Here is a 27712-nt window from a genome sequence, read left to right on the forward strand (position 1 = left end):
TGCTCCATTTAGCATGTCTAATTTGACATTTCTGTGGAGGAACTGCAGGCGGTAGATTTGACGCTTCGGCGGTGCCGCCGCCTGCATTCTCAACACAGAGAAAAGGTGATGCAAATTGATTCCATTTACTGGTCGCAGACTGTTCAACAGCCTGAGACGAGTACATGATCAAATGTTTGCTCTCTGGCAACTTGCACGTTCTGGAAATTGCAGGGTTGTCCGTTAGCTGTTAATCATCCATTTCTTGCCGTGCTGTTATCAACGTGTTAGGGAAATCCAGAAATCAGCTCTTTATCTCTGGAGATTATGGAGGTGCGATGATTCCGTATCAACGCTAACTACGGATTATAGCAATTTTGAATGTTCTTATAATAAAGTTTTCAGAGAAAGCTACAAATGCCCAACACAACACATGCATCTCCTTCGCTGCGATACAATGCACGTGAAGGGATAATGATGCAGCAGTCCTGGATCCTCATGTGTGAATTGTGTGAGTTTCCAGCAGCAGGCAGAGCTTTTCGAGGCATTAAGTATGATCAAAAAGCAAAAACCAGAAGCAACATCAAGGAAGCAAACAGCCTTAACTTCACATCAATTGAGAAATCAGAGCAATCTGAAGGCCCAGATTTTCTTGTTTGATAGCTCCAAAGAGATTGCAGATTAAAAGTAAGAGCAGAGTCTCTTTTCTTGGACATCTTAATCCTTCAAATAGCAGTGTGCAGTATTTCAGAGTCACACACCCAGGGACTAAGTAGAGAACATGGCCACTGTCCAGGCATAATTAAGAGCGAGAGAACAGACAGACTCCCATGATGACGGAGTAGAGAGAGGCATAAAAATAACAGCGCGGGAACGCAGGCAGACTGCAGCTGCAACAGGGTCTCTGTTGTGATTTTACCGCATTAATATGTAACACCAATCTGACTTTTTTTCCCCAATGAGTTAAGTGGAGTTAGTCAAAAAGTTAGTGGCGGAAAACAGATCCCGACTGTTGTTTCATATCAACATTCAGCGCCCAAAGTATGCCGGTGAGACATTAATTACACTTGACCTGATTTGACCAGAGACGACTGGGGGGGAGAGAATACAAGTAAAATACTGAAGTTGACTTTTTGAGGAGAAGCTTCAGTTCCGTTAAAAGCAGAAGACAAAACTGTAATGGAAATAGGTGAAAGGAAACGGGTACAAAAACACACTCACATCATCGCTTTCCGTTCTTATGAAGGGTCATTCTCACGAGGTGAATATTACCTGTGATTTGTAATAACTGCAGATGTTGTCTTTGCTCTTAAAAGGGTAACTACCGTTTTTTTCAACCTGGATCACTGCAGTCGGCAGCGGCGAATCAAGCTACAATGTAAGTTAACTGGTCAACTGTCCAGCTTGCATTTACTTTCACTAAAGTGCTTGTTTTGCTGCTGACAGGCTCAGATTATTATTCCAAGTGTCTGATAACAAGTTTTTCCTAAACTTCGTCGTTTTGGCGGCTAAACTTAACCGTCATCGCCGCATGACGCTCCCATTTTCTGGCTAAACTCCACCACCACGGCCCCTGAAAGGAGCGTCATCTGGCGGTGCCTGTAGCCGCCGCTGGTAGCCGGCGTCCCGGAGCTCTGTAGCGGCAAAATACAACCAACAACTGCTGCTCAGATTTTAATCGTTCTATGGCACTATAGACTGTTCACGTTACAGTGCTTTACTTACTTTAAAATACTTCTATTTCAGGTATAATATACGGTCTAATGGTGAAGTAGATAATCACTTTGAGGGGTAAAGATATCTGTGTCTCTATCTGTATTATTCATGCTACAAAATGAGCCCCAGGAAAACTAAATTGGAAGGTTGTCAGTGTAAACGCAGCCACAAAACTCGATCAAAAGTGGATGAATTGGTGAGTAAATGACCACGGCACGGTGGCTCAGTGGTTAGCAGTGAAGGGTTTGATCCCTGGTCGGGACAGGGCCTTTCTGTGTGGAGTCTGCATGTTCTCCCCGTGTTTGCGTGCGTTTCCTCCCACCTTAAAGACACGCATGCTAGGCAACCAGGTATACAGTTGAAAAGGATTAGCCATCTGGCTAGAACACTGGCGCATTTATAGAAATGTTGATTAATGTGCATTGTCCTAATCAAATAAATCATCTTAAAAAGGTGAGACAATAAAGCACACACAACAAGGGTGTGACTGCAGCATCTTGTGCCTCATTACCTGCTCTTTGACAGAAGCCAGGAGGTTGTTGGTGGTGGTGCTGCTGCTGGCGTTCGGTGGGAGGCCGTGACCGCTCTGCCCCTCTCTGACCGCCATGGGCCCTTCCCCCTCCTCCATCTCCTCGCTGTAGTCCAGAGCCGGCTGGCTGCTGACGAGCCCTCTCTGACCCTGCAGGAGGACTACAAGCCGGTTAGGATGTGGACAATAAGGATACACCGTGAAACGGAAAAATCACTGTCATGCCCCTGGGGGCCTCCGATTGTGTCAAAGCGCGACTTTACAGGCATCGTATTGTGTTTCACCTGCTTTAATAATCCAGCGGGGAATTGCTTTGACCCCGAAGCTCTGTGCTATTCTGTTTTTTTTAAACCTCTCCAATATCCCTGCAGAGAGGGAATTTACAGTGACCTTACAAGATCACTATGTTTCTACAACTCCCGAAAGGGGACTTGCTTTTTATGCACCTATAGGCTATATAGTATCAATTTCTGTAAGGAGTCATGATACAATTATATTGCTTTCATTCATATGTGGTATTATGAGGCTACCCAGTGGGGATGTAACTCTTACTGATTTTGACGATTTCCCCACAAAGCAATATGTTCACCTTAAAGGTTATGCATGGCATGTGCAGGTGTGCATTGCACGCTGCACAGAAGGCATTTAATAGCATGTCACGTTCATGATCTCCCCCCCACCCTCTCCACACACCCACATTAGAGATTGAGCTATCCGCGATGCGCCTAGTCGTATGCAACCTGTCTGTCAAACGTGCACATCAATCACTCAACGGCCATCCGGCAGCCAAGGACGAGGTCACAGCTACTCAGCCGACCAGAGAGCAGGGAGCGCGGCTGCAATGACACCGAGCCTCCCTGTCTGTTTCCGTGCCTGGTTCACACAAGCTGCCCGCCCGGCAGGCAGGCAGGCTGCGGCGGCTGTCAGTGCGACTCACCGGCCAGATGTTGCCGTTAGAAGCAGGCCACAGCTGGCTCGATCCGTCCTGTTACGCATCCATCCTCCCGCTGGCGGCCGTGACAGCTACTACATTTCCCACGCGACGTGTATACGCGACAAATCAACAAAACAAACAGCAAACAGTCCCGTGCGCGTCCACACACTCCTTGTGTGATATTGTCCTTTATTTTTTTGTACTTTCCTTTTTATCCGTTGTGGAGTTTAAATGAACCCATCTGTCTATATATCCCTGGCGTCCGCGCGGTAGGCTACCCAGCCAGCCAGCCACTATAACCGATCAGCGGCGTGACGTCACCATGCGGATTGTTTTCCGATACAAGAATCGATCAGCCACCGATGCACCGTCGCATGCGTTTGCTGTCGCGGCTGCAGAAGCCGCGTTGTAAAAGTGAGATGGCGCGCGGCAGCTCCGTGCTGGAAGAAGGATGCAGCCTGCAAGGTCCACGGTGCGCGTGCGTGAAAGAGAGTGTGTGTGTGTGTGTGTGTGCGCGCGCGCGCTCTCTCCTCTACACACTGCTTTAGGCCTGACTGGTCCTTAAAGATAATTAAATAGTAAAAGCTTATTAAGTAGCCTACTTTAGTATACATTATAGAAGTCTGATTGAAAATCACATTATTTTACTTACCGGACTGCAATGTAATCCTACAGGACAATTGCTCAGCGTTTATTTCATCCAATAAAAGTTCAATTTTTCTGTGTCTGACAACATTATGGAAAGGATCCCTACAGAGATTTTAAAATCTACAGAGAGTAAAATTCTCTGTTTAACCAGAAACAGCTCCTAAACCCACCAGACAACTTTATTAAAAAAAAATAATACTTTGTGTGTTTAGAGCCAACACTGTGGCAGTGGCAAAACAACCACTTTTGTTGATGTAAATTGAAGGTGCGCGATTGACCTATTAACTTACATTGCAGCCAGAGGTGTAGTGGTAAAAAAAGAGGTGGTTAAACTATAACTTCTGTGATCAGGTGGACCACGACGTGGTCACCCGGTAAGGTGGGCCACTGCCTACCGGTGTATGTGTATCCTGATGACATTGCTAGAGGCTATCATTTGACGGTACTACCAAGGGTATCACTGGTTGTTCCCTCATAGGTCACACAATCACTATTCAATTCATACATTAATCTAAGTTCTTGTTAAAGAGACTCTAGAAGGAATAATATGGTTGAAATCTATAAAGTTTACTAAATGACAAAACAGAGAGAACAAAAATATTTGAGAGATATAGAGGGAGGCTCATACAGTATCCAGGGCTTCCAATGCATAATATGTAATGATTATGGGTTTAGGGATTTGGGATTATTTTCATAGTTGATAAATCTGTTATTTTCTCAATTAATCGATTAGTTGTTTGGTCTATATGTCAGAAAAATGTGGAAAATATGGATCAGTGTTTCCCAAAAGTCCAGGATGACGTCTCTAAAATGTCTCGTTTTGTCAACAACTCAAAGATATTCAGTCACAGAGAGAAGACACTAGAACATATTCACATTTAACAAGCTGACATCAGAGAATGTTTTGCTTTTGTCTTAAAAATGACTCAAACAGACTAATTGATTATCAAAATAGTTGTTGATTACAGTTTTTAACAATTGCTAATGTAGCAGGTGCAGATTGACGACAGAAGGATGAATCTGGTGCCACAAATTTTAATTTAAATATAATTCAGATTCTGTAATTAACAGAAGAAAGACAATTTAAGTTGCACTGTACTTTCCACAAGCGTAATGGCTGCCGACATTAACAGACGCTTTTGCAAAACCTGTTACTTGTAACATGGGCTAATGGGAAAAGGTAGAGGTTACTTGTTGAGTCAGTGGCATGAATCTACGTGAACCAAATGTACCTCAAAAACATGAAGTTTAGTACTGTTTTCCGAGCTCACCCACTTTGGGCTTGTAGCCGAGGCCGTTTGCTGGCATCAGGAGGGCTGCTGTCTTGACGGTGCTTAAACAATTGCCGGATATCCATATTTACAATTCATTCATCATTACATGAGACATGTAGGCTAGTTTGGGCTAGTGACCATAGACTAAGCTAGTGACTGACGAATCTGGATGCAGTCTGCTGCTTCCTGCTGGATACGCTGGAGATGCTCGATGGTGGTATAAGCCCCCAACGTTGACTTGAAGGCAGTGCTGCGACCATTGACTTCATGATTTAAAGGCACCTAACATTGCCTAATCCTAGTGACTTCCAGGCATAGCTGCCTGGAAGTCGACGTTGGGGGCTTAAATCATCAAGCACCGCAAGAGATTGGTCAACACAGACAGTAATGCTGTGCACTATATAGGCAATTTAGAGGTGGATAAACGCTATTTAGAGGTGGATAAACGCTATTTCCGAATTTTGGGAGGTGCGTAAACGGCGTTTACGTGCGTTTAGCCTCCACTACATCCCTGATTGCAGCGTGTCCACCGCTGCCGACTGCAGTGATCTCAGATAATACTGGACCAACGTCAAAGATTGTTGTTCCCATCAGTCACTTAGACACAAACAAAGTTACCCCCCTCTGAACACCCACACAAGTGCTTTCAATTACTCTGGCTGATTAGACCTCTGGCTCAGGTTAAAGGGGAGCCGGAGCTTAATTGGGAATTTATTAGGTCACAAATCATCTACCAATAAGAATGATAAAGGTGTCATTTGTCCTGCCCCTTCAGGTGCAACAGAGCTAACAGGAGACTCCGGAAGATGTCAATTAATCAGTGTATAGCCTACACACCCCCACAGTCCTGGAAGAGGTCTAATCCGCCAGATTAACTGAATACCCCCATACATGCAAACTCTTAAGAGGTGAAAAAGGTGACAAAAACCAGAACCCTGCACAAAAGATCCTCTATACTAAAGATAGAAGATTTCAAGCAGCGCCAATAGACCTTTTTCACGGCAGACTTGTTGACATGACAGAATAGGAAAAGCACAAGTGTATTCAAAACCATTAATGATGGCTGCATTCCATTTAGGAGAGGTCCTGGTATTAAACCATTACTGATGGCTGCATTCCACTTAGGAGAGACCCTGGTATTAAACCATTACTGATGGCTGCATTCCACTTAGGAGAGACCCTGGTATTAAACCATTACTGATGGCTGCATTCCACTTAGGAGAGGTCCTGGTATTAAACAATTACTGATGGCTGCATTCCACTTAGGAGAGGTCCTGGTATTGTACATGCTGACTCACTGAAATAGCTTACTGGGACACTTGCTGTGGAAAAGGTCCATGGTATGAAACGGTCCACACTTCCTGTCTCCTGAAGGGGCGTGGCCTTGTTTGAACGTGTTGTGAACGTTGTGTGGATGGAGGAAAAGTTATATTTATATAACTTAATACTTCCTTTCGCCAACTTTAGATATTTACACAGCTAAAAGACATATTTTGCAACACAAAGATTAGTTTTCTGAAGGCGTTCACCAACGTTAGCGGACGTTAGGATCTCTCTGTTGCGAGATCTCGCGGTAGTTTGATCTGAGACAGAAACATGTCTCAAACAAAGTCCATTTTTCCCTGATGTGTCCATCTGAAAAACGCCGTTTTTAGTGTCAGAATGTTCTAGAGATATGTGGCTTGTGAAGAATGGCTCAGATATTTACTTTAGTGAAAGAATTGCTCATAATCTGTGTTCACGTTCAACTTCTCCCGTTCTCGCACTCAGGAGCTGCCGCTAGTCTCCTAAAGAGGCGTGGCGGTGGAGAAACCCACGGGACACAGAGACAGGAAACTACGGAGTTAGGGCGTCTCGGTCTCTGCCTGAACCCCCTTAGTGGGGGGGGTCTAGGGGCATGCTCCTCCGGGACAATTTCTTCTCAAATATCAGCTTTCAAAATGTAGCACTCTAGTGTACTCTAAGAAGAAAAACATAAAAGGAAGAGGACAATATTTACTTCAGACACAAAAATATGTATTTGATTTGAAGTTGAGGATATGATTTTTTTTATTGTCACCCGTGTCTGTGTTCAGAGGCTTTAAACCAACAGATATAAGCTGAGTGAGTGCCGGAATTAGTACATTTGGTTAAAGAAGAAAAAACAAGTACACGAGTACATGCACATGCCCATTTATTGAAGGATAATTGAGAGTTTTGTGTGCAGTCATCAGGATAAGCGAGGTCTTACATTGAGTCGTTAGGTGGATTTCCCCTCACTACAAACACTTGAGGGATCTTCTGTTTTAAAGCTTCCTTCTTCAGTCTCTTCCGGTAAATTTTCATTTACAAAACAATGAAATAATACCACTTCATGGAGGACTTTGACAAGTTAAGCCACTAAAGGTTCCCGCTATTGGTTTGTAAACTGATACGCCACCAACTCACACTGGGAGAAGAGGAAGCAACGTGACCAAACACTATTTAACTGTAAATACTGTACCTGAATATAATGATATACCTATATTTAAGGAGTTCATACAAATAAACCTTTTTCTTCAAAAGCAAACCATATCAAAAGAAGATGATACATTCGCCATTTCGTCTACTGCAAATTAAAATCCAGTGCGTCTAGTTTTGAACACTTGACAACGTTTAATACCACATACAGATCAATTATGCATCATTGCGTAAATATATAGTGTTGGAAACAAAGTGACAAACAAACAAACAAGTCTGTTACTTTTGCATCATTTCTGAGACGCAAGGTGATGAACTTGTTGGATTTACGGGAACAGACTCAGAGCTTTAATCTTGCTGTTATACTCCCAAATAATTCATTCCTCGTCTTTTCATTTTTAAGAGCATTTTCTCCGCCCGACAAATGTCCCTGTAGGATTAGGATTTTACTGTCACCGTGCAGGTTCACAGTTACGGCGAGGAAATTATATAACTGTTAAATGACTCGAGGCTGAACTGTCTAGCAAATGTCGCAGGAATGAAATCTATTACCTTTTTTTGAGATTATCCTGACTGACAAACGAAATACGCAACCCCACAAATAAGCAGGGGACAATGAGGTGGAGTAATGACTCCCATTGTCTGCGGTGGTTTTGGAGCAGTAAGGCCAACTGTGTGAGCACTCTAAACTCGTATGTGTGTGAACTTAAAAATCGGGCTTTCTGTAAAGTAAACCGTAAAACAAAAAGGCACACTGCTGTTGAAAAGTGTTTCTGCAGAGGTCAACGAGGGTAAATTGAAGCCCTAATTAATATCACACGAGTTAAATTTGCCACCCGTTTCACAATCGTACTGGATTGACTCACTGAAGTGTCAAAGTATGACGGAAACCAGTAGGGAGGATGAGGCTTAAAAATCGTTATCACACATCCACAAAAAATTCCAGCAGTATACATCAATAATTCCTAATGATAGAATCAATCAAATGAATGCAAACGGGATGCAGACTGGTGGCAGAAAATAGATGGAATGTATTAACCGATTAGCAATTAAGCTTAATTAGGTTGTTGCTAAAATTGACATTTGCTCATTATAAGACAATGAGCTTCCTAGCTACTGTCGCCTAGCAATACTGAGAGTGATTACTACTAATAAAAAAAAGGAATTTCAATACTAATTTAGATTACGTTAGAGTAAAATCTAAGTTTTTTTGTTTTTAAAGAATGAATATTGCAGATGTAGGGGACCTTGTATGTAGGGATCCTTGTCTCTGGTTGGCAGACTTTTATTCGAGACAGATCTTTATTCTGTAAGTATGTTTTTAGAATATCATAACCACTCGAGCAGGCTTTTCCACTGCTTCAGAAACGGAAGTTGCAAAGTTTTCATATGCAACAATGTCGCAGTAACCATTTCTCTCATCTTAACGGAATAAACTCCCATCAGATGGATAAACACGACATTAATGGAGGGTTTTGTTGTGATCGGGCTGTACACTAACACTAAGTTCTCCTACTGATGTTTATAAAGTCAAAACACTGCATGAGCAGACAAAAAAAACTGCTTGGTTGGCACGTTCAGAACTCACTTTGTTTTTTAAAAGTTGTCCACCTTAAGCGTGATTCGTGGTTCTGCGGAGGCTCCACACAGAGCTTTCGGCGTAACCGACTGCATAGATATAACGCAGCAGCATAAATCACGCCTTAATCTTCACAGGGAAATACACTGGACCGGACTTTCAGCTTGGCAGTCTGCTAAAGGTGGCCATTTCCCCTCAAATTTCCCAGAATACGTATCGGTTGTTGCACGAGTTTCGGGTTTACCGGGCTGAATGAGAGCGCAATTAAGAGAACACTGGAGAGCTTTAACATGTAGAGTTGACCCAATTCAGTTATATCATTAGCACGCTTCTGAGATACTTGGACTGCCATCGAAACACTTTGCATTATTAGCGATTTACTGGGGAGCTTCCTAATAAACAGTGGCGAGGAAATTGATCTTGCAGCACCGGATAGTGTTCAAAATAGCCGTGTAAACATCACGAGTTAATTTAGTGTTTCAACATGAGGCATTTTTCTTCTGAATGGGCTTTTATTATGATAATTGGGAGTAAAAGCTTTCATAAAAATGCACAATAAAACGAGGCATGTTCGATTTTTACGGAGTCAAAAACAACAGAATTGTGGGTGGTTTAGTAGAGAAGGGCAACCTTTTGCAGAGCAGCAACCTTACAAAAAAAAAAAAAAAATCATCTTTGGCCCTTGAACCAAACAAAGCACGGCGGCTGTGGCCATCAGTACGCACTTTGGCATGTGGTCACAGCTGCAGGGTGGCTGTCTCAACAAATGATTGTTTCCACCCCCCCCACAGTCGAAAACAAAAAAAACTCTTAACATCCCTTCAGAGAGCAGGAACCCTCGATCGAAACAAATTATATTTCACGTCACTGGAACCACATTTCATTAGCACTAACATTTTTTAACTTCACTAGCTCGATCTTCATACAACCAGGGAAGGAAACTAACACCAGCCATCAGTCAAAAAAAAGCTTTCGGCTGGCACAGCCGTCTAGCTAACCAGCTGGTGAAATAGTTCTTTTTCACTCAACCCTATGGACCCAACATTCGTTAGTTTCCTGCCCTGTGCACAACTCGTCTTTCAAATCGAGAAACAACAACACAGATAAATACCGCGAGCACGACGGACACAATCTACTCAACAAAATCTGTGTGAATACTTTTTTTTACAAATGAAAGCAAATAAATAAAAAGAGAGCAGTACCTTTGCATAAACATGAGTACAAAACCTAACAGTCAGTGGATGTACAATAGTTGCGAGTGAAACCGAGAGGGGCAGAGTGGTGTGTTCGTGGATTTGTGGAAACCATAAACCAGTGTTGGGACGACCCCCGTTTCCCTCGAGACCAGAACCTGTATGCACTACTCCAGGTCGTCGCCATTGTCCTCCGTCCCAACGGTGCTGGTCTGATCTGAGGTCACGCCTAGAAAACAAAGCAAACATCAACATCCAAGCAAACTCTCGGCTTAAACACTTGAGGCCCTGACATGCCAAGCTGACGGCCGGGGACTAGTGGCGCCTTGGTCTTGGCCAAAAATTAGCACTAGAACACAGCGCAGAGACTACAGCCGACGGCCTAGTACCACGTACGTTGTGCGCCTGCGTGAGAGGAAATAACTCCCCATGCCAGCAGGCGGCGGTAATCTATTCTTCATTCAACAAGGGGAAGAGGGCGGCCAGCGGGCTAGTAAACTAGCTTGCTTGCTAGGGGGCTAATTGTTTAGCGGTGCAGATGGTGCAGAGAGAGAGAAAGGTCTATTAAGGTCTTTCTATTAAACTAGTAGAGTGCCCGTTCAAAATGGGCCTGTTTGGAATTTGGAGATTACTTGGCCTGTGGCATTGCTGCTTGTAGCTTTCTCCAGAACCACCGTCCCCCAAAAATAGTTAGAGGAGGAACCCAAAGCAGTTGATATTCAACCCTACGATATAGCCTACAACTGACTTACTTTGTACTCCTATTTCGGCCATGTTTTAACGGCCCAAAAAAAGGCCCCTGAAGGCCACCTTGGTGTGTCGGGGCCTTTAGATCAACAACAAAATGAAACTGTTCCCCACTGTTCATAAACCTGAAAATAAGCCCGTGTCTTACTTGAGGCATCGTCGTCATTAGGAGACTTCTTCTTGTCCTCGACATAGCCATGACTCAGCAGCTTGGACATGCTGACCGGAGGAGCCTTCTTCTCATAACACCTGGAGAGGCGACACGACATAGCACCGGCATTTAGAGCTGGAACAATTCAACATTTTTGCTGTACAATGAATTATAAAATCTTTTTGTTTATATCTATGAAGTAAACCATGCACCTTTATTATCATAAAACAGTTTTTCTAACTGTATCCCCTCCCCCCTTGATATCTGAGTAACGTGCTTAGGGTCACTTATATAATTACAATTTGGCATATGTAAACAAAATCAACGATTACCAGTCATAAGCCTTAAGGCTTATGACTGGTAATCGTTGATTTTGACCTTGGCTAATAATTGCAGTTAATAATTGTCACAGACCTACCAACTTGAGGCTTAGAAAGTCTCTCAAAACCTTTGTCCAACACCTTTTATTTATGGTGCAGCCACTAAATATTTGCGCCAGAGTTTTATTGTCTTATGTATTCCAGCACATCGATCGATACTCACGTTCGCTTGTATTTGTTGGTCATGGACAGACCGCCAAGCTCATCGGCAACTTCATCAGGAGACATCTGCGGGAGGAAAAAGTTACCCAGATTTTATTGAACCTGCTTAATTTGTGTCGCACTTAATGACAGTTGCAGAGCTCAACAGTGTGGTTCCGGAAGTAAAAAAAAAAAAAAAAAAAAGAAAGTTAATTTTCCCAGTAAGGATTTAGATTATCAGCTATAGGGCCCTATCTCGCACTCGGCGCAGCGCCCGCGCTAAGCCCGACCCAAGTGTCAGTTTCCCGTCCAGCGCCCGTGTCGTTTAAATAGCAAATGCACCTGGGGTATTGCTATCTTGAGGCAGTGGAAAGTGCAGAAGCACAAAAACATGCAGAAGATTAAAAATACAAATATTACAATGTGAAATAGTATTATATGCTCAAGCGCTTTCACGCATGAGCAGATCAGTTTCTTCTCCTGAAAATCTCTCCTTCCTGCTTAATAAATCCATCATAATAGCAACGCGCCAAGTTCCAAACACGGGAATGGGAGATGACACTCTGATTGGTTAATTGCATGTTACACCCAAAACACACCTATGATTAATTAAGACACTATAGGCTGATTTATGCTTCTGCGTCAAATCGACGGCGTACACCTGCAGACCCCTCTGCGTCACGGTTCATCTCGTAACTGGTTGGCTCGGTTCCAGACTTAAAACTCTTTATAAATCAGCAATTTTTGAAAGGTCAACAGAACAACTGAACTGGGGAAGAACCACTTCTGGATCCAGGGCCGTTAAATAATTGACCGGTCACTGTTGAGCTCCATCGCCTGAATGTTGCAGCCACATTATCAGACAAAGAAATCCGGATAGTTCCGACTCTTGTACTGCAGAATTATAGACAGATTGATTCACTTTATTGCCAAATGTACAAGCCGACAAGCAACTTGGATCAGATCTTGCCAATAGCGCAAAAGATGAAGTGATGGGGAGAAAACTTGAGATGCAGTTTGTCATGCGATGGAAAATGATTAAAAGAAACATGAACAAGCATGAGCATGAACCCAGCAGCACCAGCAAACAACATCCTTAAATAGTCACTAAAATATAGTCATTCTACTGCAAGTTACACTGATTTTAATCCGACAGTTACCCTGTGTAATACTACCAAACTTCATCTGTTATATGAACACTTTCCTATAAATATGAACTTGTGCCGGGAAAATATATATAAATATATACATATATTTTAGCTAAAGCCTCCTCCGCAACATATCTGTCTTGATAACACTACCAAGAAATATAGAGTTTAAAAAGAATTGTTTTTTTTGTACCTTGATAGAAAAAGAAAAAACATTGTATAAAATGTACTTTACATGAACTTGTGTTTTTAAAATAAGGTCCTTTCAATGCGTCACTCTGTACTCACCTGAAACTTCTATAAATATTTCCACAAATATTCCACGCAGCCAACAAGCACCGGCAGAAAAATGAAGCCCAAAATGGATTTTTAAACCAAACTGCGAATGCGACGATGGAGTTAATTAGGTGAAAAAAAGGGAAAGGGTGTGGTAAATAAATGAATAAATAAAAAAAGAATGTAAGACATGGACACGGTATAAAATCTTTGGGGGTGACTAGTTTGGTCCATTCACCTTCTCCTTATTGGGGGAAAATCTACCATCTCTTTCCCAGGACGAACCGTTATCGGTGCCAAACGGTGCAGCCAGGGGCTGCATGCCCCCCATCATCTTGCTGTCGGGAGATGTTGGTTTGCTCCCGCTGTAAGCACAAAACCACGGTGATATAAGTTGTATTGCTGGCCAGTAGTTAACCCTCCTGTTGTCCTCGGGTCATATTTGACCCATTTTCAAAAAAGGTTCTATATCAGAAATTTGGGTTTCTAAGGGGAAAAGTGACAAGTTTAGAAAAAGAACAAAGTTTTCATTTTGATCCAGAAAAACAAACTGTTGCACGTCGTAGGGCTGATCAGATATATTACCACTGGGCTGCACGGCACGAGGAAGATATCTAAGTGTGATTATTTTGACTGATGTTGCGATATGATCCACGATATTGGAGGGAATGATCATTTTTGTAAAAATGTAAAAATTCAAGAAACGTAAATGCTTATTGGTGGGATTTCTGGGAGGATCGGTACCAAACAAAGACCTTTTCTTTAGTCTGTAGGATAGAATTTGTAAGCCGGGACGTCTCTGCAGCTCCACAATACTTGATTCAAAATAGTCTGACGCTTGTTTTGCCTTTAACAAATATTGGGGGTTAATCTACAGGGGTTTATTACACATCCATGATCTAAACAAGCACGTTCTCCGCTCTCTGTACCAGTTTTAGAATAATAATATTGCCCCTCCTGCTATTATATTATGACCAAAAGGATTGATTTACACACATTTGATCGCCGCCTTCCTCTCAAGGAAATCCATTTATTATACAGTTATGTTAATTGTATTCTACCACCAGATACATGCATACTGTATCAATATTAATGGATTATTTAGAAATGCATTTTTTTCTTCATCGTTATTTCTAAGTGTCAGCCTTTTCAAGACCATTGTGACCCTTATCACGACATAAAAAAACCCCCCAAAAAAACAAAGTCAGATGTCAGAGTCCGGAGACATTGTCTTAAACAATTCCCTGATGTCTTCATTGGCATTAGAGGACTGGTCTATATTGGCTGCAAAATGAAAAATGCGACAAAAACATTGAAAATTGCCCAATTTTTTTTTTTTTAAAAGGCAACAAAAACGTCAAAAAAAAGATACAAAAACCCTAAAAAAAAAAAAAAAAAGGAACAAAAATGTTAAAAGCCCAGTTTTGATTATTGAGGGGGGGTTGGGGGGTGGTGTTGCCTGTTTTACACTCTTTGCCCAACGGGTGGCGGTGTGAGTAAATAAACCCTTTTGTGAAGCCGGTTTGCTGGAAAGCTTCATGGGGGTTCATCTCGCCATCACTAGATACATCTTCACCACGTTAGATCGCTCATTTGTGTGTCTAAGCAGTGTTCGTACCTCTTTAACTCATCACCAAACCAGTTGGGTGGATTGTAGGGCTTCATGGGTTTGTCATCAGCGTCAGCATCATGACTCAGCAGCCCTGCAGAGAGAGAGGAGGGGGGGGGAGCGACAACATTAAAAACTGCCAGCAGTTATGAAGCACTGTATTTGAAAGCCCTTAACAGGCAGTCTCTTCATCTCATGGGCTTAATAATGACGCTCCTATACTAAATACCTGAAATTTAGCAGTTTGGGGATCAATAAAGTCTATATTAACTAATAGGTGTTGAAATCTGACAAAACTAATTTGTATCCATCTGGAACATTTACTTGGAGGCAATATACTTTACATAACCAGACACTTATGCATGCCCGAAATAATACTCCGGAGCAGTGGCCGGGTTGGGTCAGTGGTAGAGCAGGCGCACATGTACTGAGAGGTTTATGCCTCGATGCAGAGGTCCAGGGTTCAAATCCGACCTGTGATATGCATGTCTTCCCCCTCTCTCTCCCCTAGCTGGCCTATCAAAATAAAAGGCAGAAAAATAATAATAATAATAATAATAATAATAATAATAATAATAATAATAATAATAATAATAATACTGAGCAGCAGCGGGGGACTTCTTGCTGTTGTTGCAAAGCAACAAATTTGATAGAATTGTTTTCACTCGGTTTGTCAAAGACTTAGGTGCGCATATTTGGCGAAGGGGTGTAGGGGTCCTCCCCTCAAGAAAATGTGATATTTTTCAATAAAAATAAAAAGCAATTTTAACCTCATTTTGGACCGTTATTATCTCCATATGTGTCTAAAATGTTGGAGAAGCTAGAGCAGATAATCAATAAATAACACAAAAAAAATGTAGTCCAAGTACAATCATTAGATCGGAGTATTTCGGAGTATCTGAGTGTCATTTAGTTAGTTTTGATACTCAAATTGATTTTATGCGGCTGCCAAAAATGGCTTCTAATGGTAGGGAAAGCCCTGCCCTTTTACCTTTGTGTCCACCTCCCTTTGCGAGCTTCACATACTCCGAGTCTGACTCAAAGATCCCAACTCGCCGGCCGGTGGTCCGTTCCACCGGAGAGGTTTCGTCTGCCGTTTGGGACAGACCGGGGATCTGGGAGGTCGGTCCAGTCATGCCGCTGGCCACAACCCCAGTCTTTATACCTGCAAGGACCCGAGAATTACATCTGCTTGCTTTGCTATGTAGCTCCTATTATCAGCAAACAAACGCTATAGTGTATGTGCTGATTGGCTGAGATTTTCTCCTTAGGGTATTGAATGACAAGGCATTTTTCAATACTTCAGAGGCAATTTGGTCAATGCCTAAAGAGTGCTGAATTTGGTACCCAGCACTACCTGTCATTCAATACCCAATTTCCATGTCTAAGGAGTAAATCTCATCAGCGTCAGTGAGCCAATGAGCACGCAGCATGCTTCTACTAAGAACAAATAATGTCTGTGATTGGCTGTCTAGTAGGAGCTGATACATAAATAGAAAGATTTGTGCCATAATGTGTAATGTTGTAATTCCTAAAATATGTGATAACGTTGTTAAATATCACGATAAAGATATTACCTGCGCTAATTGAACAGATATTAAAGTGTTCTCAGTTCTGCTGCTTTCAGTATTCTGCTAAAATACAACACACAAATGAGTAACATTTTAAAGTGCAGTTTTCTGCTGATATTTTCTTTCAACAAACAGAAAATCTCTGAGTGTCTTTCACGATGTGTCGCAGCCTTTCGCGGTGTGTGTATTGCACCAGTTGATATTGTGGTGGCTATTTATAAAAAAAAAAAAAAAAAAAAAAAAAAACGTGATGCAGTGCATGTTCAGGGAAACTCACTCATCTAAAGTCTATCTTTTTGTGTTTTGTTGTGGTGACTTGACAGCACAATGCATTTCAGCAACAGTAAGCTTTAGAAATGGCACATTTTTGTAGCTTTAAGTATTCAAATGGTGATGAAGCAAGAAAATGTTTTGGTTTAGAAATGAATTTAGTCTTACCACCGGGCTTGGTCCTTCGATGGTTGGGTACAGCGGTATTCATATCACCTGAAGACATTTGACAATCTGTTGACCAAAAAGGAATACTTTATAGTCTGTTAATGGCACAATGAAACATAACACAAATGAAAGGCCACCCTGATTGTTAGCAAACATAAAAGTCATAAAATATGACTTAAGGCCTAAATCAATAGCTTGAGCTTATTTTAAAAAATCTGAACACATCTAAAACTCAAAGCACCAGTTGTTGCACTTTCAAAAGATGTCTTGCCTATTTTTTCCCCATCCCCATCTTCCGCCACAATGGCCACAGATGGGCAGTGGCCTAAAACCATTAAGAGCAACTCTGATTTATTGGGACATTATTTATTACTTAGTACATAGTATGTATGCCGAATTTACCAAAAGACAAAACATTAATAAAATATTTAAAAAAAAATATGTCAGACAAGTCGTATGCCGTTAACTTATAGCAAAGCCGTCTTAAATTATCGATTTTTCTGATGGAGTTTGGCCTTCTGTTTCCAAACATGTAACAGAGCGGCCCGTCTGCGCTTTTCATCGTAGTAGCAATTAGGATGAATTAGAAAAAATAAATAAGGAGAAATAAGACGAGTCTTATGTATGCATGTAAAACGAGATATATTAAATAAGACCAGCTAACCGTACCGCCAATAAAAGAAGGCTAACGTTATATTTATAACAAAAAAAGACATTTGATAATAAGTAGGCAGACTTTCCGTTAACGTTACATGCCAGCTAGCGTAAAATTGTTTGTCCATACACACAATATATTGTCGAAATATATAAAAGCACACATTAGTAAGAGACATAAGGTCTAGCGTCATAGTTTAACTTAACGTTAGCCAGGTAGCTAACAAAGCCTCGCTAGTTAGCTAGCCGCCTAATGTTCGATAGTTGCCGCAGTGGTTTTCCACCGCTAACCTTAATTTGCGCCGCAACAACGCTAGTTTTTACGGAAGCAGCTAACTATTCTACTCGGAGAAAATCAGACACACGTCTTACGTTATATTGTTTTTTCCTTTCGTTGCAATTACTGAGCGGCTTGCTGCAATTAGATGCCGTTAGCTCCTTCTATTCTGCAGGCAAAGGCTGGACACGGCCACAAACACTTCCTGTACGCCAAACAAAGATCGTGCATATCAGAAACCGCCTGACGTAATTTTGTAGTCATCCGTTCGACTATTCACAGCAAAGGGGCGGGGAGCAGATCTTGAAAGGGGGCAGAGTGAGAGCTCTCCATATTAGTCATGCTATTACTCCATTGAGAAACGATCTTTGGCCGTTTAGAACTCAATCTGAACCAAAATCCATTTATTAACATGTTATTAACGGTTCCAACTGCAGATTTGATTAAAAAAATCCTTTATTAATGACTTATTAGCATTTACAACTTCAGAACTAATTGCTTATTAGTACGTCAGAGACCCATGAGCATGTATAATCGATTACCAACATTTTTAACTGCATATTGTCACAACCTGGCAACCCCAATGATTGATAATGATGTATTAACCATTATAAAGCCATAAGCTTCAACTCAAGGGTTCCTTATTAAAACGTGGCACTGTTAACTTTTGCATATCTAGAATTACTACTGGCATAGAATTACTACACTGCGCACTCATTCTGTTATGTCTTTCATTCTGTATTTCTAAATCGCTGCCTGTTGTTGTTGGAATGTTTTTTGTATGTGCGTGTTTTGTCTCTACTTTTATTTTTTACATTTCAATGTTTTTAAAGCAGCACCTTGGTGCTTCTTTGTGCAGCACTTTGGTCAGCTTATGTTTAAATGTGCTCTAGAAATAAACTGTACATCCTTACTCACTATTCTCATTAAACAGTAAGTTGTTTAAATGTATATTTACCTTTGGGGCATAAGACTGAACAGAACTGACTCAACATAAAAAATATTGTTTCAATGACAGGCAGCATGACTGAAAACCAATAAGCAAATGGACAAACTCATCTAATCCACAAACTCTTTATTTCAATTCAACATGATCATTTTGCCATAACATTTCACATCAACCTCCCCTGTACCCATCCCAAACAGATACGCACTATATCTTACCGAAACCTAAAGTCTCTCTGTCTCAATTCACTTTCCTCCCATATCGGAAATACAATTTCCATACCCAGCATCCCTGAAAACTCAACTACTGACGATCTAGTAGTTCACTACAATCGCTCACTCACATCCAGCCTCAATACTCTCGCACCAGTGAAAACTGCAATAGTTACATTCTCCCGTTCTGCTCCCTGGTTCAACCCAAAACTGAACAAACTTAAAAAAGAACGCAGACAACTAGAACGCTTACATAAGAAAACTGTACTCACTGTACACCTACAAGCCTACAAGGATCACAGCCAACACTATAGATCAGCGCTCACATCAGCCCGCACAGCTTTTTACTCTGGTATTATTCACTCTGGATCCTCCAACCCCAAGACACTGTTTGCCACAGTCAATAAACTACTGAAACCCATTGACAATATCACCCGCTTATTCACCATGGACAAATGCAATAATTTCATTGATTTCTTTAAATACAAAATTGACTGCATTCACCAAGAACTCTCTGCGAATATCTCTCCTAGTACAGACCCTCAACCGGACTTATCCCTTCCATTTCATATCACTCTCCCCTCCCTATCAGGCATCACAGAAACTGATCTCATAGAACATCTCAACAAAATCCACCTCACAACCTGCCCACTGGACCCCATTCCATCTGCATTGGTCAAGCACTGCCTCCCCTGCCTCAGCCCACTTATTATGGTTATCATAAACTCCTCTCTCACATCTGGAACAGTTCCCTCCTCCTTCAAAGTCGCCGCCATTACACCTATACTCAAAAAACCTGGCTTGGATCCTGACAACCCCAACAATTTCCAGCCCATCTCTAACCTACCTTTCCTATCAAAAATCCTGGAACGCTCTGTTGCCTCTCAACTAAAACATCACCTTCTTTCCAATCAGCTCTACGAAACCTTTCAGTCTGGATTCCGCTCTCATCACTCTACTGAAACTGCACTACTCAAAGTAACAAATGACCTCCCGCTTGCTTCTGACTCTGGTTCCCTCTCTATTCTCCTCCTACTTGACCTCTCTGCCGCTTTCGACACCATTGACCACTCCATCCTTCTACAACGTCTAAAAAATCTGGGCATCTCTGGTTCAGCGCTCTCCTGGTTCACCTCCTACCTTACCAACAGATCTTAACTCATATCCATCAACAACTGTACGTCCCATACCATACTGGTCAATCACGGAGTCCATCAAGGTTCAGTGCTAGGTCCTCTTCTGTTTATCCTGTATATGCTTCCCCTTGGACTTATCATTCAAAATCACGGACTCAAATTCCACAGTTACGCAGACGACACACAACTATACCTCAGCACTAGATCCATCACTCCTGCCACAGTATCAACCATCACAAAATGCCTCTCTGTAATAAAAACCTGGATGACTGCCAATTTCCACCAACTACAACAAATCTGAAATCATCATCATTGGTCCAAAATCACTACTCCCCTCTTCCCAAGATTTCGCTCTCTCCATCGCTGGACATACAGTCAACACCTCACTCCAGATCCAAAATCTTGGTATCATTTTTGACCCCACACTCACTTTTAAGCCCCATATCCGTCATATCACCAAAACTGCCTTTTTCCACCTACGTAACATTGCTCGTCTTCGCCCCACTCTCTCGACATCTGCTGCTGAAACTGTCATCCATGCATTCATTACATCAAGACTTGACTACTGCAACAGCCTCCTATATGGTCTCCCTTCATCTGTCTTACAAAAACTCCAATATGTTCAAAACTCTGCTGCTCGCCTCCTCACCCACACCGGTTCAAGACAACACATCACCCCTGTCCTTCAACAGCTTCACTGGCTCCCTGTACAACAACGCATCCATTACAAAGTTCTACTCATCACCTACAAAGCTCTCAATAATCTGGCCCCTCCATACCTCACAGACCTCTTACAGCACCATCGCCCCTCCAGATGCCTTCGCTCAGCTGACTTAAACCTCCTCAAACCCATCACCAAATCAACCCACCGAACTCTGGGGGACCGAGCCTTTGCAATAGCTACCCCCACCCTCTGGAACTCACTCCCCATCCACATCAGAAACTCGGACTCACTGGACACCTAAAAAAAACTGCTCAAAACTCACTTGTTTCAATTGGCCTGTACATAATTTACTTATCTTGTTTGTTTGTTTCTTTCTTTCTTTCTTTGTAAAGCGTCTTTGAGTTCCATGTAAAGCGCTATAAAACTTATGTATTATTATTATTATTATTATTATTAGTAGTAGTAGTAGTAGTAGTATTATATTAACTCTGTTAAAAACAATTGCCATCACAGTGCCTTCCATTAAAACAACTTAATATGCTCTCATACAGTCTATCAAACGTTGGATTTTAGGGCAATGCTTTCCAAATGGGAATGTTTTCTAAGAAACAGCAATACATTCAGTAAGTACATTTAAACACAGTGGCGCCCTGCAGGGAGTCAGAAGCAGTAATCCTGACTGGGAACAGGCAGAATGACCTGACTGGGAACAGGCAGTTTTAAGGCAGTTTGCATGACAATCAACACTCCAACTACCGTAGTTACCTTGCCTGTCACCCAATCGAAGGTGGGGTTGTGTTTCCTCATTCAGGGGTAACGAAGAACCAGGGGAATGTGGTGAGGATAGGATGAAGAAGGAGATGACTTCTGAGTGATTGCCCGATAACAGCATCTTAACTGGTTCCGTCCGCATGATCAAACGTGCCAGTAGTCTGCCATCTAGGGTAGTCGCTTCTATGGCCTACGGAAGTTGCTCCTTGGAAAGGCCCCAGCTGTTCCACCATGTCGGCATCAATAAAGCTGTCGTCCGCTCCGGAGTCAACGAGGGCATGGATCTCTACAGATTGATCTTTCCTGATGAGGGTGGCAGGGAAAAGGGTTCTGGCTTGGGTTGAGGGAGACTGATGTTGGCTCGCTAGAAGACCTCCCACACCTAGCAAGCCTGGGAGTTTACCGGGCGCTGAGGACAGGACTCCTCCTGTAATGGCTCGCGTGTTGGCAGTAGAGGCAGCTGTTGGTCTCATGTCTACGCTGGCGCTCCTCAACGGATAACCCTGGCCTTCCTACCTCCATGGGTTCGGGGTCAGGCGGTATCACCTCTCTTCTAGTCTCATGGGGTGTCTCTAAAATTAAACTTTACTTCCTTACAAACTTTACTTCCTTACTCACTATTCTCATTAAACAGTAAGTTTTTTAAATGTATATTTACCTTTGGGGCATAAGACTGAACTGAACTGACTCAACATACTGTAAAAATATTGTTTCAATGACAGGCAGCATGACTGAAAACCAATAAGCAAATGGACAAACTCATCTAATCCACAAACTCTTTATTTCAATTCAACATAACTTATTTAATTAGGATAAACTCTATTAGTAGTATTATATTAACTATGTTAAAAACAATTGCCATCACAGTGCCTTCCATTAAAACAACTTATGCTCTCATACAGTCTATCAAAAATTGTTATTTTGCTGCCACACACACACACACACATACACACACACACACACACAGGTTATTTCCCAAATAAGATAAACAAATTAATTTTCTGGGATTCTAGGGCAATGCTTTCTAAATGGGAATGTTTTCTAAGAAACAGCAATACATTCAGTAAGTACATTTTGGAATGAAGGCTTCAACTCATTTACATTTAAACACAGTATCATCAGCGCATGCACTAAACACCTTCTCGCAGTAAGAACAGGTTAATGTGTAAGGAACCAATACATGATATGTTAGGAAGAATATTGTAAGCGCTCTCTGATTGGCAGCCAACTTCGCTTGGCAGACAAACTCTTTTTTTCCCGGCTCGGGGGGTCGCTCAGGAGTCTGTGACGCATTCGGGGCACAAGATGTCGTCTTTGCACGTCAGGAAACCCCGGCCCACCAGAGACGCGCTGCAACCTTTGCAGTTGAAGCAGTCGGTGTGCCACTGCCGCTGCTCGAACGAGATGTACTTGGTGCCCCCGATACCTTAAAACAGAAGCAACAGTGGCTGGGTTAGCTCAGCTGGTACAGCAGGCGCACACATATAGAGGTTTACTACCTCGACGCAGCGGCCCCGGGTTCAACTCCGGCCTGCGGCCCTTTGCTGCATGTCATTCCCCCTCTCTCTCCCCTTTCATGTCTTCATCTGTCCTGTGTAATTAGTCTCAAATGCCCAAAAAAGTAACAGAAGCAACAAAGAGAAGCCGTGAGTGACCTACAACATGAGTCCCATGATCTCTGTAATGCAATAATCCCGTAACTGATGGTCATTGGATACACGTTCCGGGGAAAAGGTCCCTTCCATGTTACAGGTCGTTAATACTGTGGTTTCTTCTCTCTATTTGGAGTTCACTTTTCGAATGATATGTAATGAGATTTGACCTTGTTATAGCCATGTATTTCGGGACAAATTAAGATTTTCCCACACCCAATCCCATGTTTCTGATGAACATCCAATGCAGCATTAGACATTGAAACATGGATTCCCTTTTGTTCCTAGTAGACCGTGTTTCTAGTACTTGAGACCGGTCTTGGTCTCAAGACCACTTTTTGAAGGTCTCGGAATCAACCGCATTTTTACTCGGCCTCAGATAAAGAGGACTCAGGATTTTATTTCAAGATCAGTACAGAACACAACTTCAGGGCTATCACTAAGTTGCCTGTGTAACGTCTGATTTATGTGTTAACATCATTACTATGTCGCTTCGTGGCCGGGTTAGCTCAGTTGGTAGAGCGGGCACACATATACAGAGCTGATGCCTCGATGCAGAAGGCCCAGGGTTCGAGTCTGACCTGTAACCGTTTGCTGCACGTCTCCCCCCCTCTCTCTACCTGTCCTATCCATTGAAGGCGGAAATGCCCCGAAATATAATATCTAAAATTCAAACATTAGGCTAAATCAAATCTTGCTTGTTTTTCAGAGCTTGACCCATAATGAGGGACTAAAAGTAAGGTTATCTCGGCTTCTGCTGCTTTGATTATGTACATTATACTCTAAACCTTAGGGTTAGAGTTATTTTTTCACACATATTGTGTGGACTAGCCAGACCCTCCTCCACAGCGCTGTGGAGGAAGGTTTTTGCTATGCAGGACTACAAAAGGATAAGTGAAACGTAATTTCACTGGCAGTGAGCTAAATTTAGTGCATTTTTGTACTACTCTTTGATTGCCGTGTTGTGGTAATTTGATCTATTTTAACAAACGCTTTACCGCTGATTGGGCCGGTGCAGTGAGCACATTTCTTGGCAAACAGGTTGCAGAAGCAGTCGAGGCAGTAGGCAAAGTCGTCCCGAGAGGTGAAGCGCTGGCCGGCCAGCTGCTGCTTGCAGCCGATGCAGACAAAGCACTCCTTATGCCAGGGCTGGTCACGGTAGTTCACTCCTACAGTGGTGATGGGCTGAAAGACATAGAATCACATGTCAGGTATGCTGTGTGAATATATAGCTGTTGACATTTTATAGACCTACTCAATCTGTAAAGTGTCCTGGGATAACTCCTGTTATGATATAACACATCTTGCACCTGGCGCAGCGCAGCGCAAAGCCCGCTGCAAGTGTCTTTGTTAGTTTAAGACCGACGCAGTTGTCAGTTTCCCGTTCAGCGCCCGCGTTGTTTAAATAGCAAGCGCACCTGAGCCCATCTGTGCGCCCATGGGCGTTCTGGTCTTACAGGGAGGTGTGTTCAGGTGCATTCTGGGCGTTCTGGTCTTACAGGGAGGTGTGTTCAGGTGCATTCTTGGGCGTGTTGCTATCTTGAGGCAATGGGAAGGGATCGCGCCATTACACACACAGGGACGCACAGCAGCACACACACATGCAGAAGATTACAAATAAAAATATTACGGTGCAAATCCTCCATCATAACAGCAATGTTCCAAGGTCCAAATGCGCCTGGCTTTTAAAGGGAATGGGAGCTGACCCTCTGATTGGTTGATTGCATGTTACGCCCAAAACACACCTATTAATTAATGAAGACACTAAGTACAACCCTTTTGAACCATGCGCCCGGCGTACGGACCCTTTTTTCCACCTTCAAACTAGCAAAAGTGGATTTTGGAAAAGGCCTAAACACACCTGCACCAGGCGCCTCACGCCGTGCGCTTTGATCATTAAAATAGGGCACTCAAAATTGAGTGCCCTATTTTAAGTGTGTGACGAGGTGGATCTGGTTTTATACCTTCTTGCAGGTGATGCACTGCGGGGCAAACTGTATCTCGTAGCAGGGCATGCAGTAGTTGTTGGCGTCCTTCTGGATGAAGCTGCGGGTGCCTATGGGCTGCTGGCAGCGGTTGCAGGTGAAACAGTTCTTGTGCCAGCTGTTGCCCTTATGCTCCATCTTTTTGGAGCCTGGGGGCAGAGGGGGTGGGGGGGAGAGAAAGAGTGGGAAAGTGGCAGGGAGATCAGAAAAGGGAGATCAATAAGATACTTACATGGAAAGTTTTACAAGCCATAAACACTTCATCACATCGGTATGTACAGTATGTTTGTATGTATGATCTGAATACTTCGTCCATCACTACGCCTGACGGTAGCATTAGGCAACTCACACAGCTCATAGAGACAGTTTAAAACACTAAGCTATACTATACACTATAACACACAATTAGCAGTAAACATGTTCTATCTTTCACAGCTCAGTCATATCTGAACACATGGACACAAACTCCATAATTATCTCCAATGTCCATCGGGAATAAAGCAAATCCGCTTTGAAATCCTGGAAAGAAGAAAGCTCCTTATATCTGAAGAACACGTCTGAAAATTGGTCACGTTTTCTAAGTTTCCATTAGTATCAAAGTAATCCAGCGATAGTTGTCTGTGCATTCTTGAGTACAGAGAAATCAGAAACTTTTAATTGTTAATTTGGCATACTTTTAATGGTACTTTTACTTAAAGGGTCCCATATGGTGAAATTGGGTTTTTATGGGATTTTGTGTGTGATATAGCTGTGAAAATGTGAAATCGCTCACTGCCACCATAACTAAACTAGACTAGATGTATTTGCCACGTAGAAAACCGGGTAACCAATGGTTGTTGTGTTCCAAAATCGACATAGCTCCGCCCCCTTTTCCAACATTTCACTGCATAGCCAGAGCCGTGAGGAGTACGAAGCAGAAGAGTCATGTCGTTGCTAAAAACCGGCCATGAGAAGTGCATCATTCCTGGGTGCAGAGCATCAAATAGTACTGCACGCCCTTACAAAAAAGAAAATGGCGCAGACAAGTGGGTGGAAGTCTTGCCTCGACCTGTCCTGAGTCAGGCATTACGGATAGGTAACAACTGGCCATTTTACACCACAGTGTCTTACGTTAATGTTATATGATGATGGAGTGCTACAGTGTGTGGTATTAGTACTTTTACTGAAGTAAAGCATCTGAATACTTCTTCCGCTGCTGGCAAGGATGGAGACGATAAAAGTACGGCCTCCTCACCTGGCATGATGGTCTTCAGACACGAGTGGCACTTGGAGGAGTACTCGCTGCTGTAGCACTCGACGCACATCAGCAGGTCGCCCTTGGTGGCGAAAGGCCGCTCCACCAGAGACTGGCTGCACGTGACGCAGAGGAAGCATTCGCTGTGCCAGTGGCGGCCCTTGTACGACAGATCCTGCAGAGTTAAGAGGGAAACTGTTACGTTGCAATCTTTATTTTTGGGGGGCTTTTCCGCCTTTAATTGACAGAACAGCTAGGTGAGAAAGGAGAGAGAGAGAGAGAGAGAGAGAGGGGGAAGACATGCAGGAAATCGTCACAGGTTGGATTTGGCCTCTGCGTCGAGGCATAAACCTCTAAGTTTAAGCGCCTGCTCTACCACTGATCCAACCAGGCCACTACTTTTCTTTTTTTTTATAAACATAACACAAATATACATACATACATACTGTAGAAACATATATATACACACACACATAAACACACACAAACATACATACACACATATACTGTAGAAACATACATATATGCATACTGTAGAAACATACAAACACACATTCATACACACATATACATATATACTGTAGAAAAATATGCATACATATGCACGCACGTACACACACGCACCCACACATACACACACACACACACACACACACACACACACACACACACATATATACACATATATATATATATATATTCAAAGTCTATATTTACATAATAAATCAAATTTACCCAGATTCAAATTAAGTAATTCATGGCAGGAGATAAAGTATCAAAAAAAGAGTCAGCTAATCATACTGTGAAATGAAAGAAAATCCCAACTCAGGATCCCATGTCTTTGTTATCCAGTAGCCATAGTCTTCCATTTGTTTATATCAAAAGATTTAGCTCTACCTATCACAAGGTTTCTGTCTAAAGTTTCAGCTTATCTGCCAACAATAAAATATCATGTAACAGCAGAGTATTTTTTTTTACAGTGTGGTATCAATTATTTTGCTGAAGTAAAGGATCGGAGGACTCCTTCCACCGCTGTCTGGGGGGCGGGGGGCTTTTCACTGAGGTGGGATAATAAAGTGACCTTGCTGGTGCAGCTGATGAGCTTCTGGCACACTTCACAGTTGTTGGAGAAAAGCTCATCGTAGCATTTGATGCAGTACGGGTTGTTCTCCTTCAGGATGTACTTCAGCCCAAACAGGGACGCCTTACACTCTGTGCAGTCGTACGGCTCAGTCATTTTGACTGGAATCTCCTCTCTGTGTCTTCTGTCCTGCAAGATAATAAAAAAAAATATATATATATATATATATAAAAAAACATTCAAACACAGAGTCATGCAGACAGAAGTCCTAAAGATGATCTAATTGCAGCCGAGATGTGTCGCCGTCTAAACTTTAAAAAATTTGGATTGGATTTCTATAATTGGAGA

The 27712-nt window shown here is 42.4% G+C and overlaps 3 protein-coding genes across 9 annotated transcripts in view; all 3 read right to left on the reverse strand.

The window, feature by feature from the left end:
- Positions 1 to 5122, reverse strand: part of LOC114551129 (plakophilin-4) — a 54100-nt gene extending 48978 nt beyond the window's left edge. For 5 of the 7 annotated variants that reach the window (XM_028572233.1, XM_028572238.1, XM_028572232.1 and 2 more), the window contains exons 1-2: positions 5078 to 5122; positions 2207 to 2385 (exon numbers count right to left, since the gene is read on the reverse strand). In XM_028572233.1, coding sequence (XP_028428034.1) covers positions 2207 to 2385; positions 5078 to 5114 — 216 coding nt within the window. In that variant the 5' untranslated portion in view covers positions 5115 to 5122. Of the gene's footprint in view, positions 1 to 2206; positions 2386 to 3161; positions 3274 to 5077 lie in introns of those variants that run through there. The other 2 variants (XM_028572234.1, XM_028572235.1) reach the window with 2 other exon arrangements.
- A 2114-nt stretch (positions 5123 to 7236) lies between these two features.
- c24h7orf57 (chromosome 24 C7orf57 homolog) lies at positions 7237 to 17899 on the reverse strand. The gene is made up of 8 exons (XM_028572310.1): positions 17779 to 17899; positions 16753 to 16818; positions 15735 to 15908; positions 14753 to 14837; positions 13373 to 13499; positions 11733 to 11797; positions 11187 to 11287; positions 7237 to 10520 (listed from the first exon to the last, which is right to left on the reverse strand). The coding sequence occupies exons 2-8, from the start codon at positions 16808 to 16810 to the stop codon at positions 10459 to 10461; spliced, it is 672 nt and encodes a 223-aa protein (XP_028428111.1). The 5' UTR covers positions 16811 to 16818; positions 17779 to 17899; the 3' UTR covers positions 7237 to 10458.
- Positions 17900 to 22686: 4787 nt separating this feature from the next.
- LOC114550682 (four and a half LIM domains protein 2) lies at positions 22687 to 27520 on the reverse strand. The gene is made up of 5 exons (XM_028571442.1): positions 27365 to 27520; positions 26284 to 26458; positions 25029 to 25198; positions 24063 to 24249; positions 22687 to 22838 (listed from the first exon to the last, which is right to left on the reverse strand). The coding sequence occupies exons 1-5, from the start codon at positions 27518 to 27520 to the stop codon at positions 22687 to 22689; spliced, it is 840 nt and encodes a 279-aa protein (XP_028427243.1).
- Between the last annotated feature and the right edge of the window lie 192 nt (positions 27521 to 27712).

This window comes from Perca flavescens, chromosome 24, assembly GCF_004354835.1.
Source record: "Perca flavescens isolate YP-PL-M2 chromosome 24, PFLA_1.0, whole genome shotgun sequence".
Lineage (NCBI taxonomy): Eukaryota > Metazoa > Chordata > Actinopteri > Perciformes > Percidae > Perca > Perca flavescens.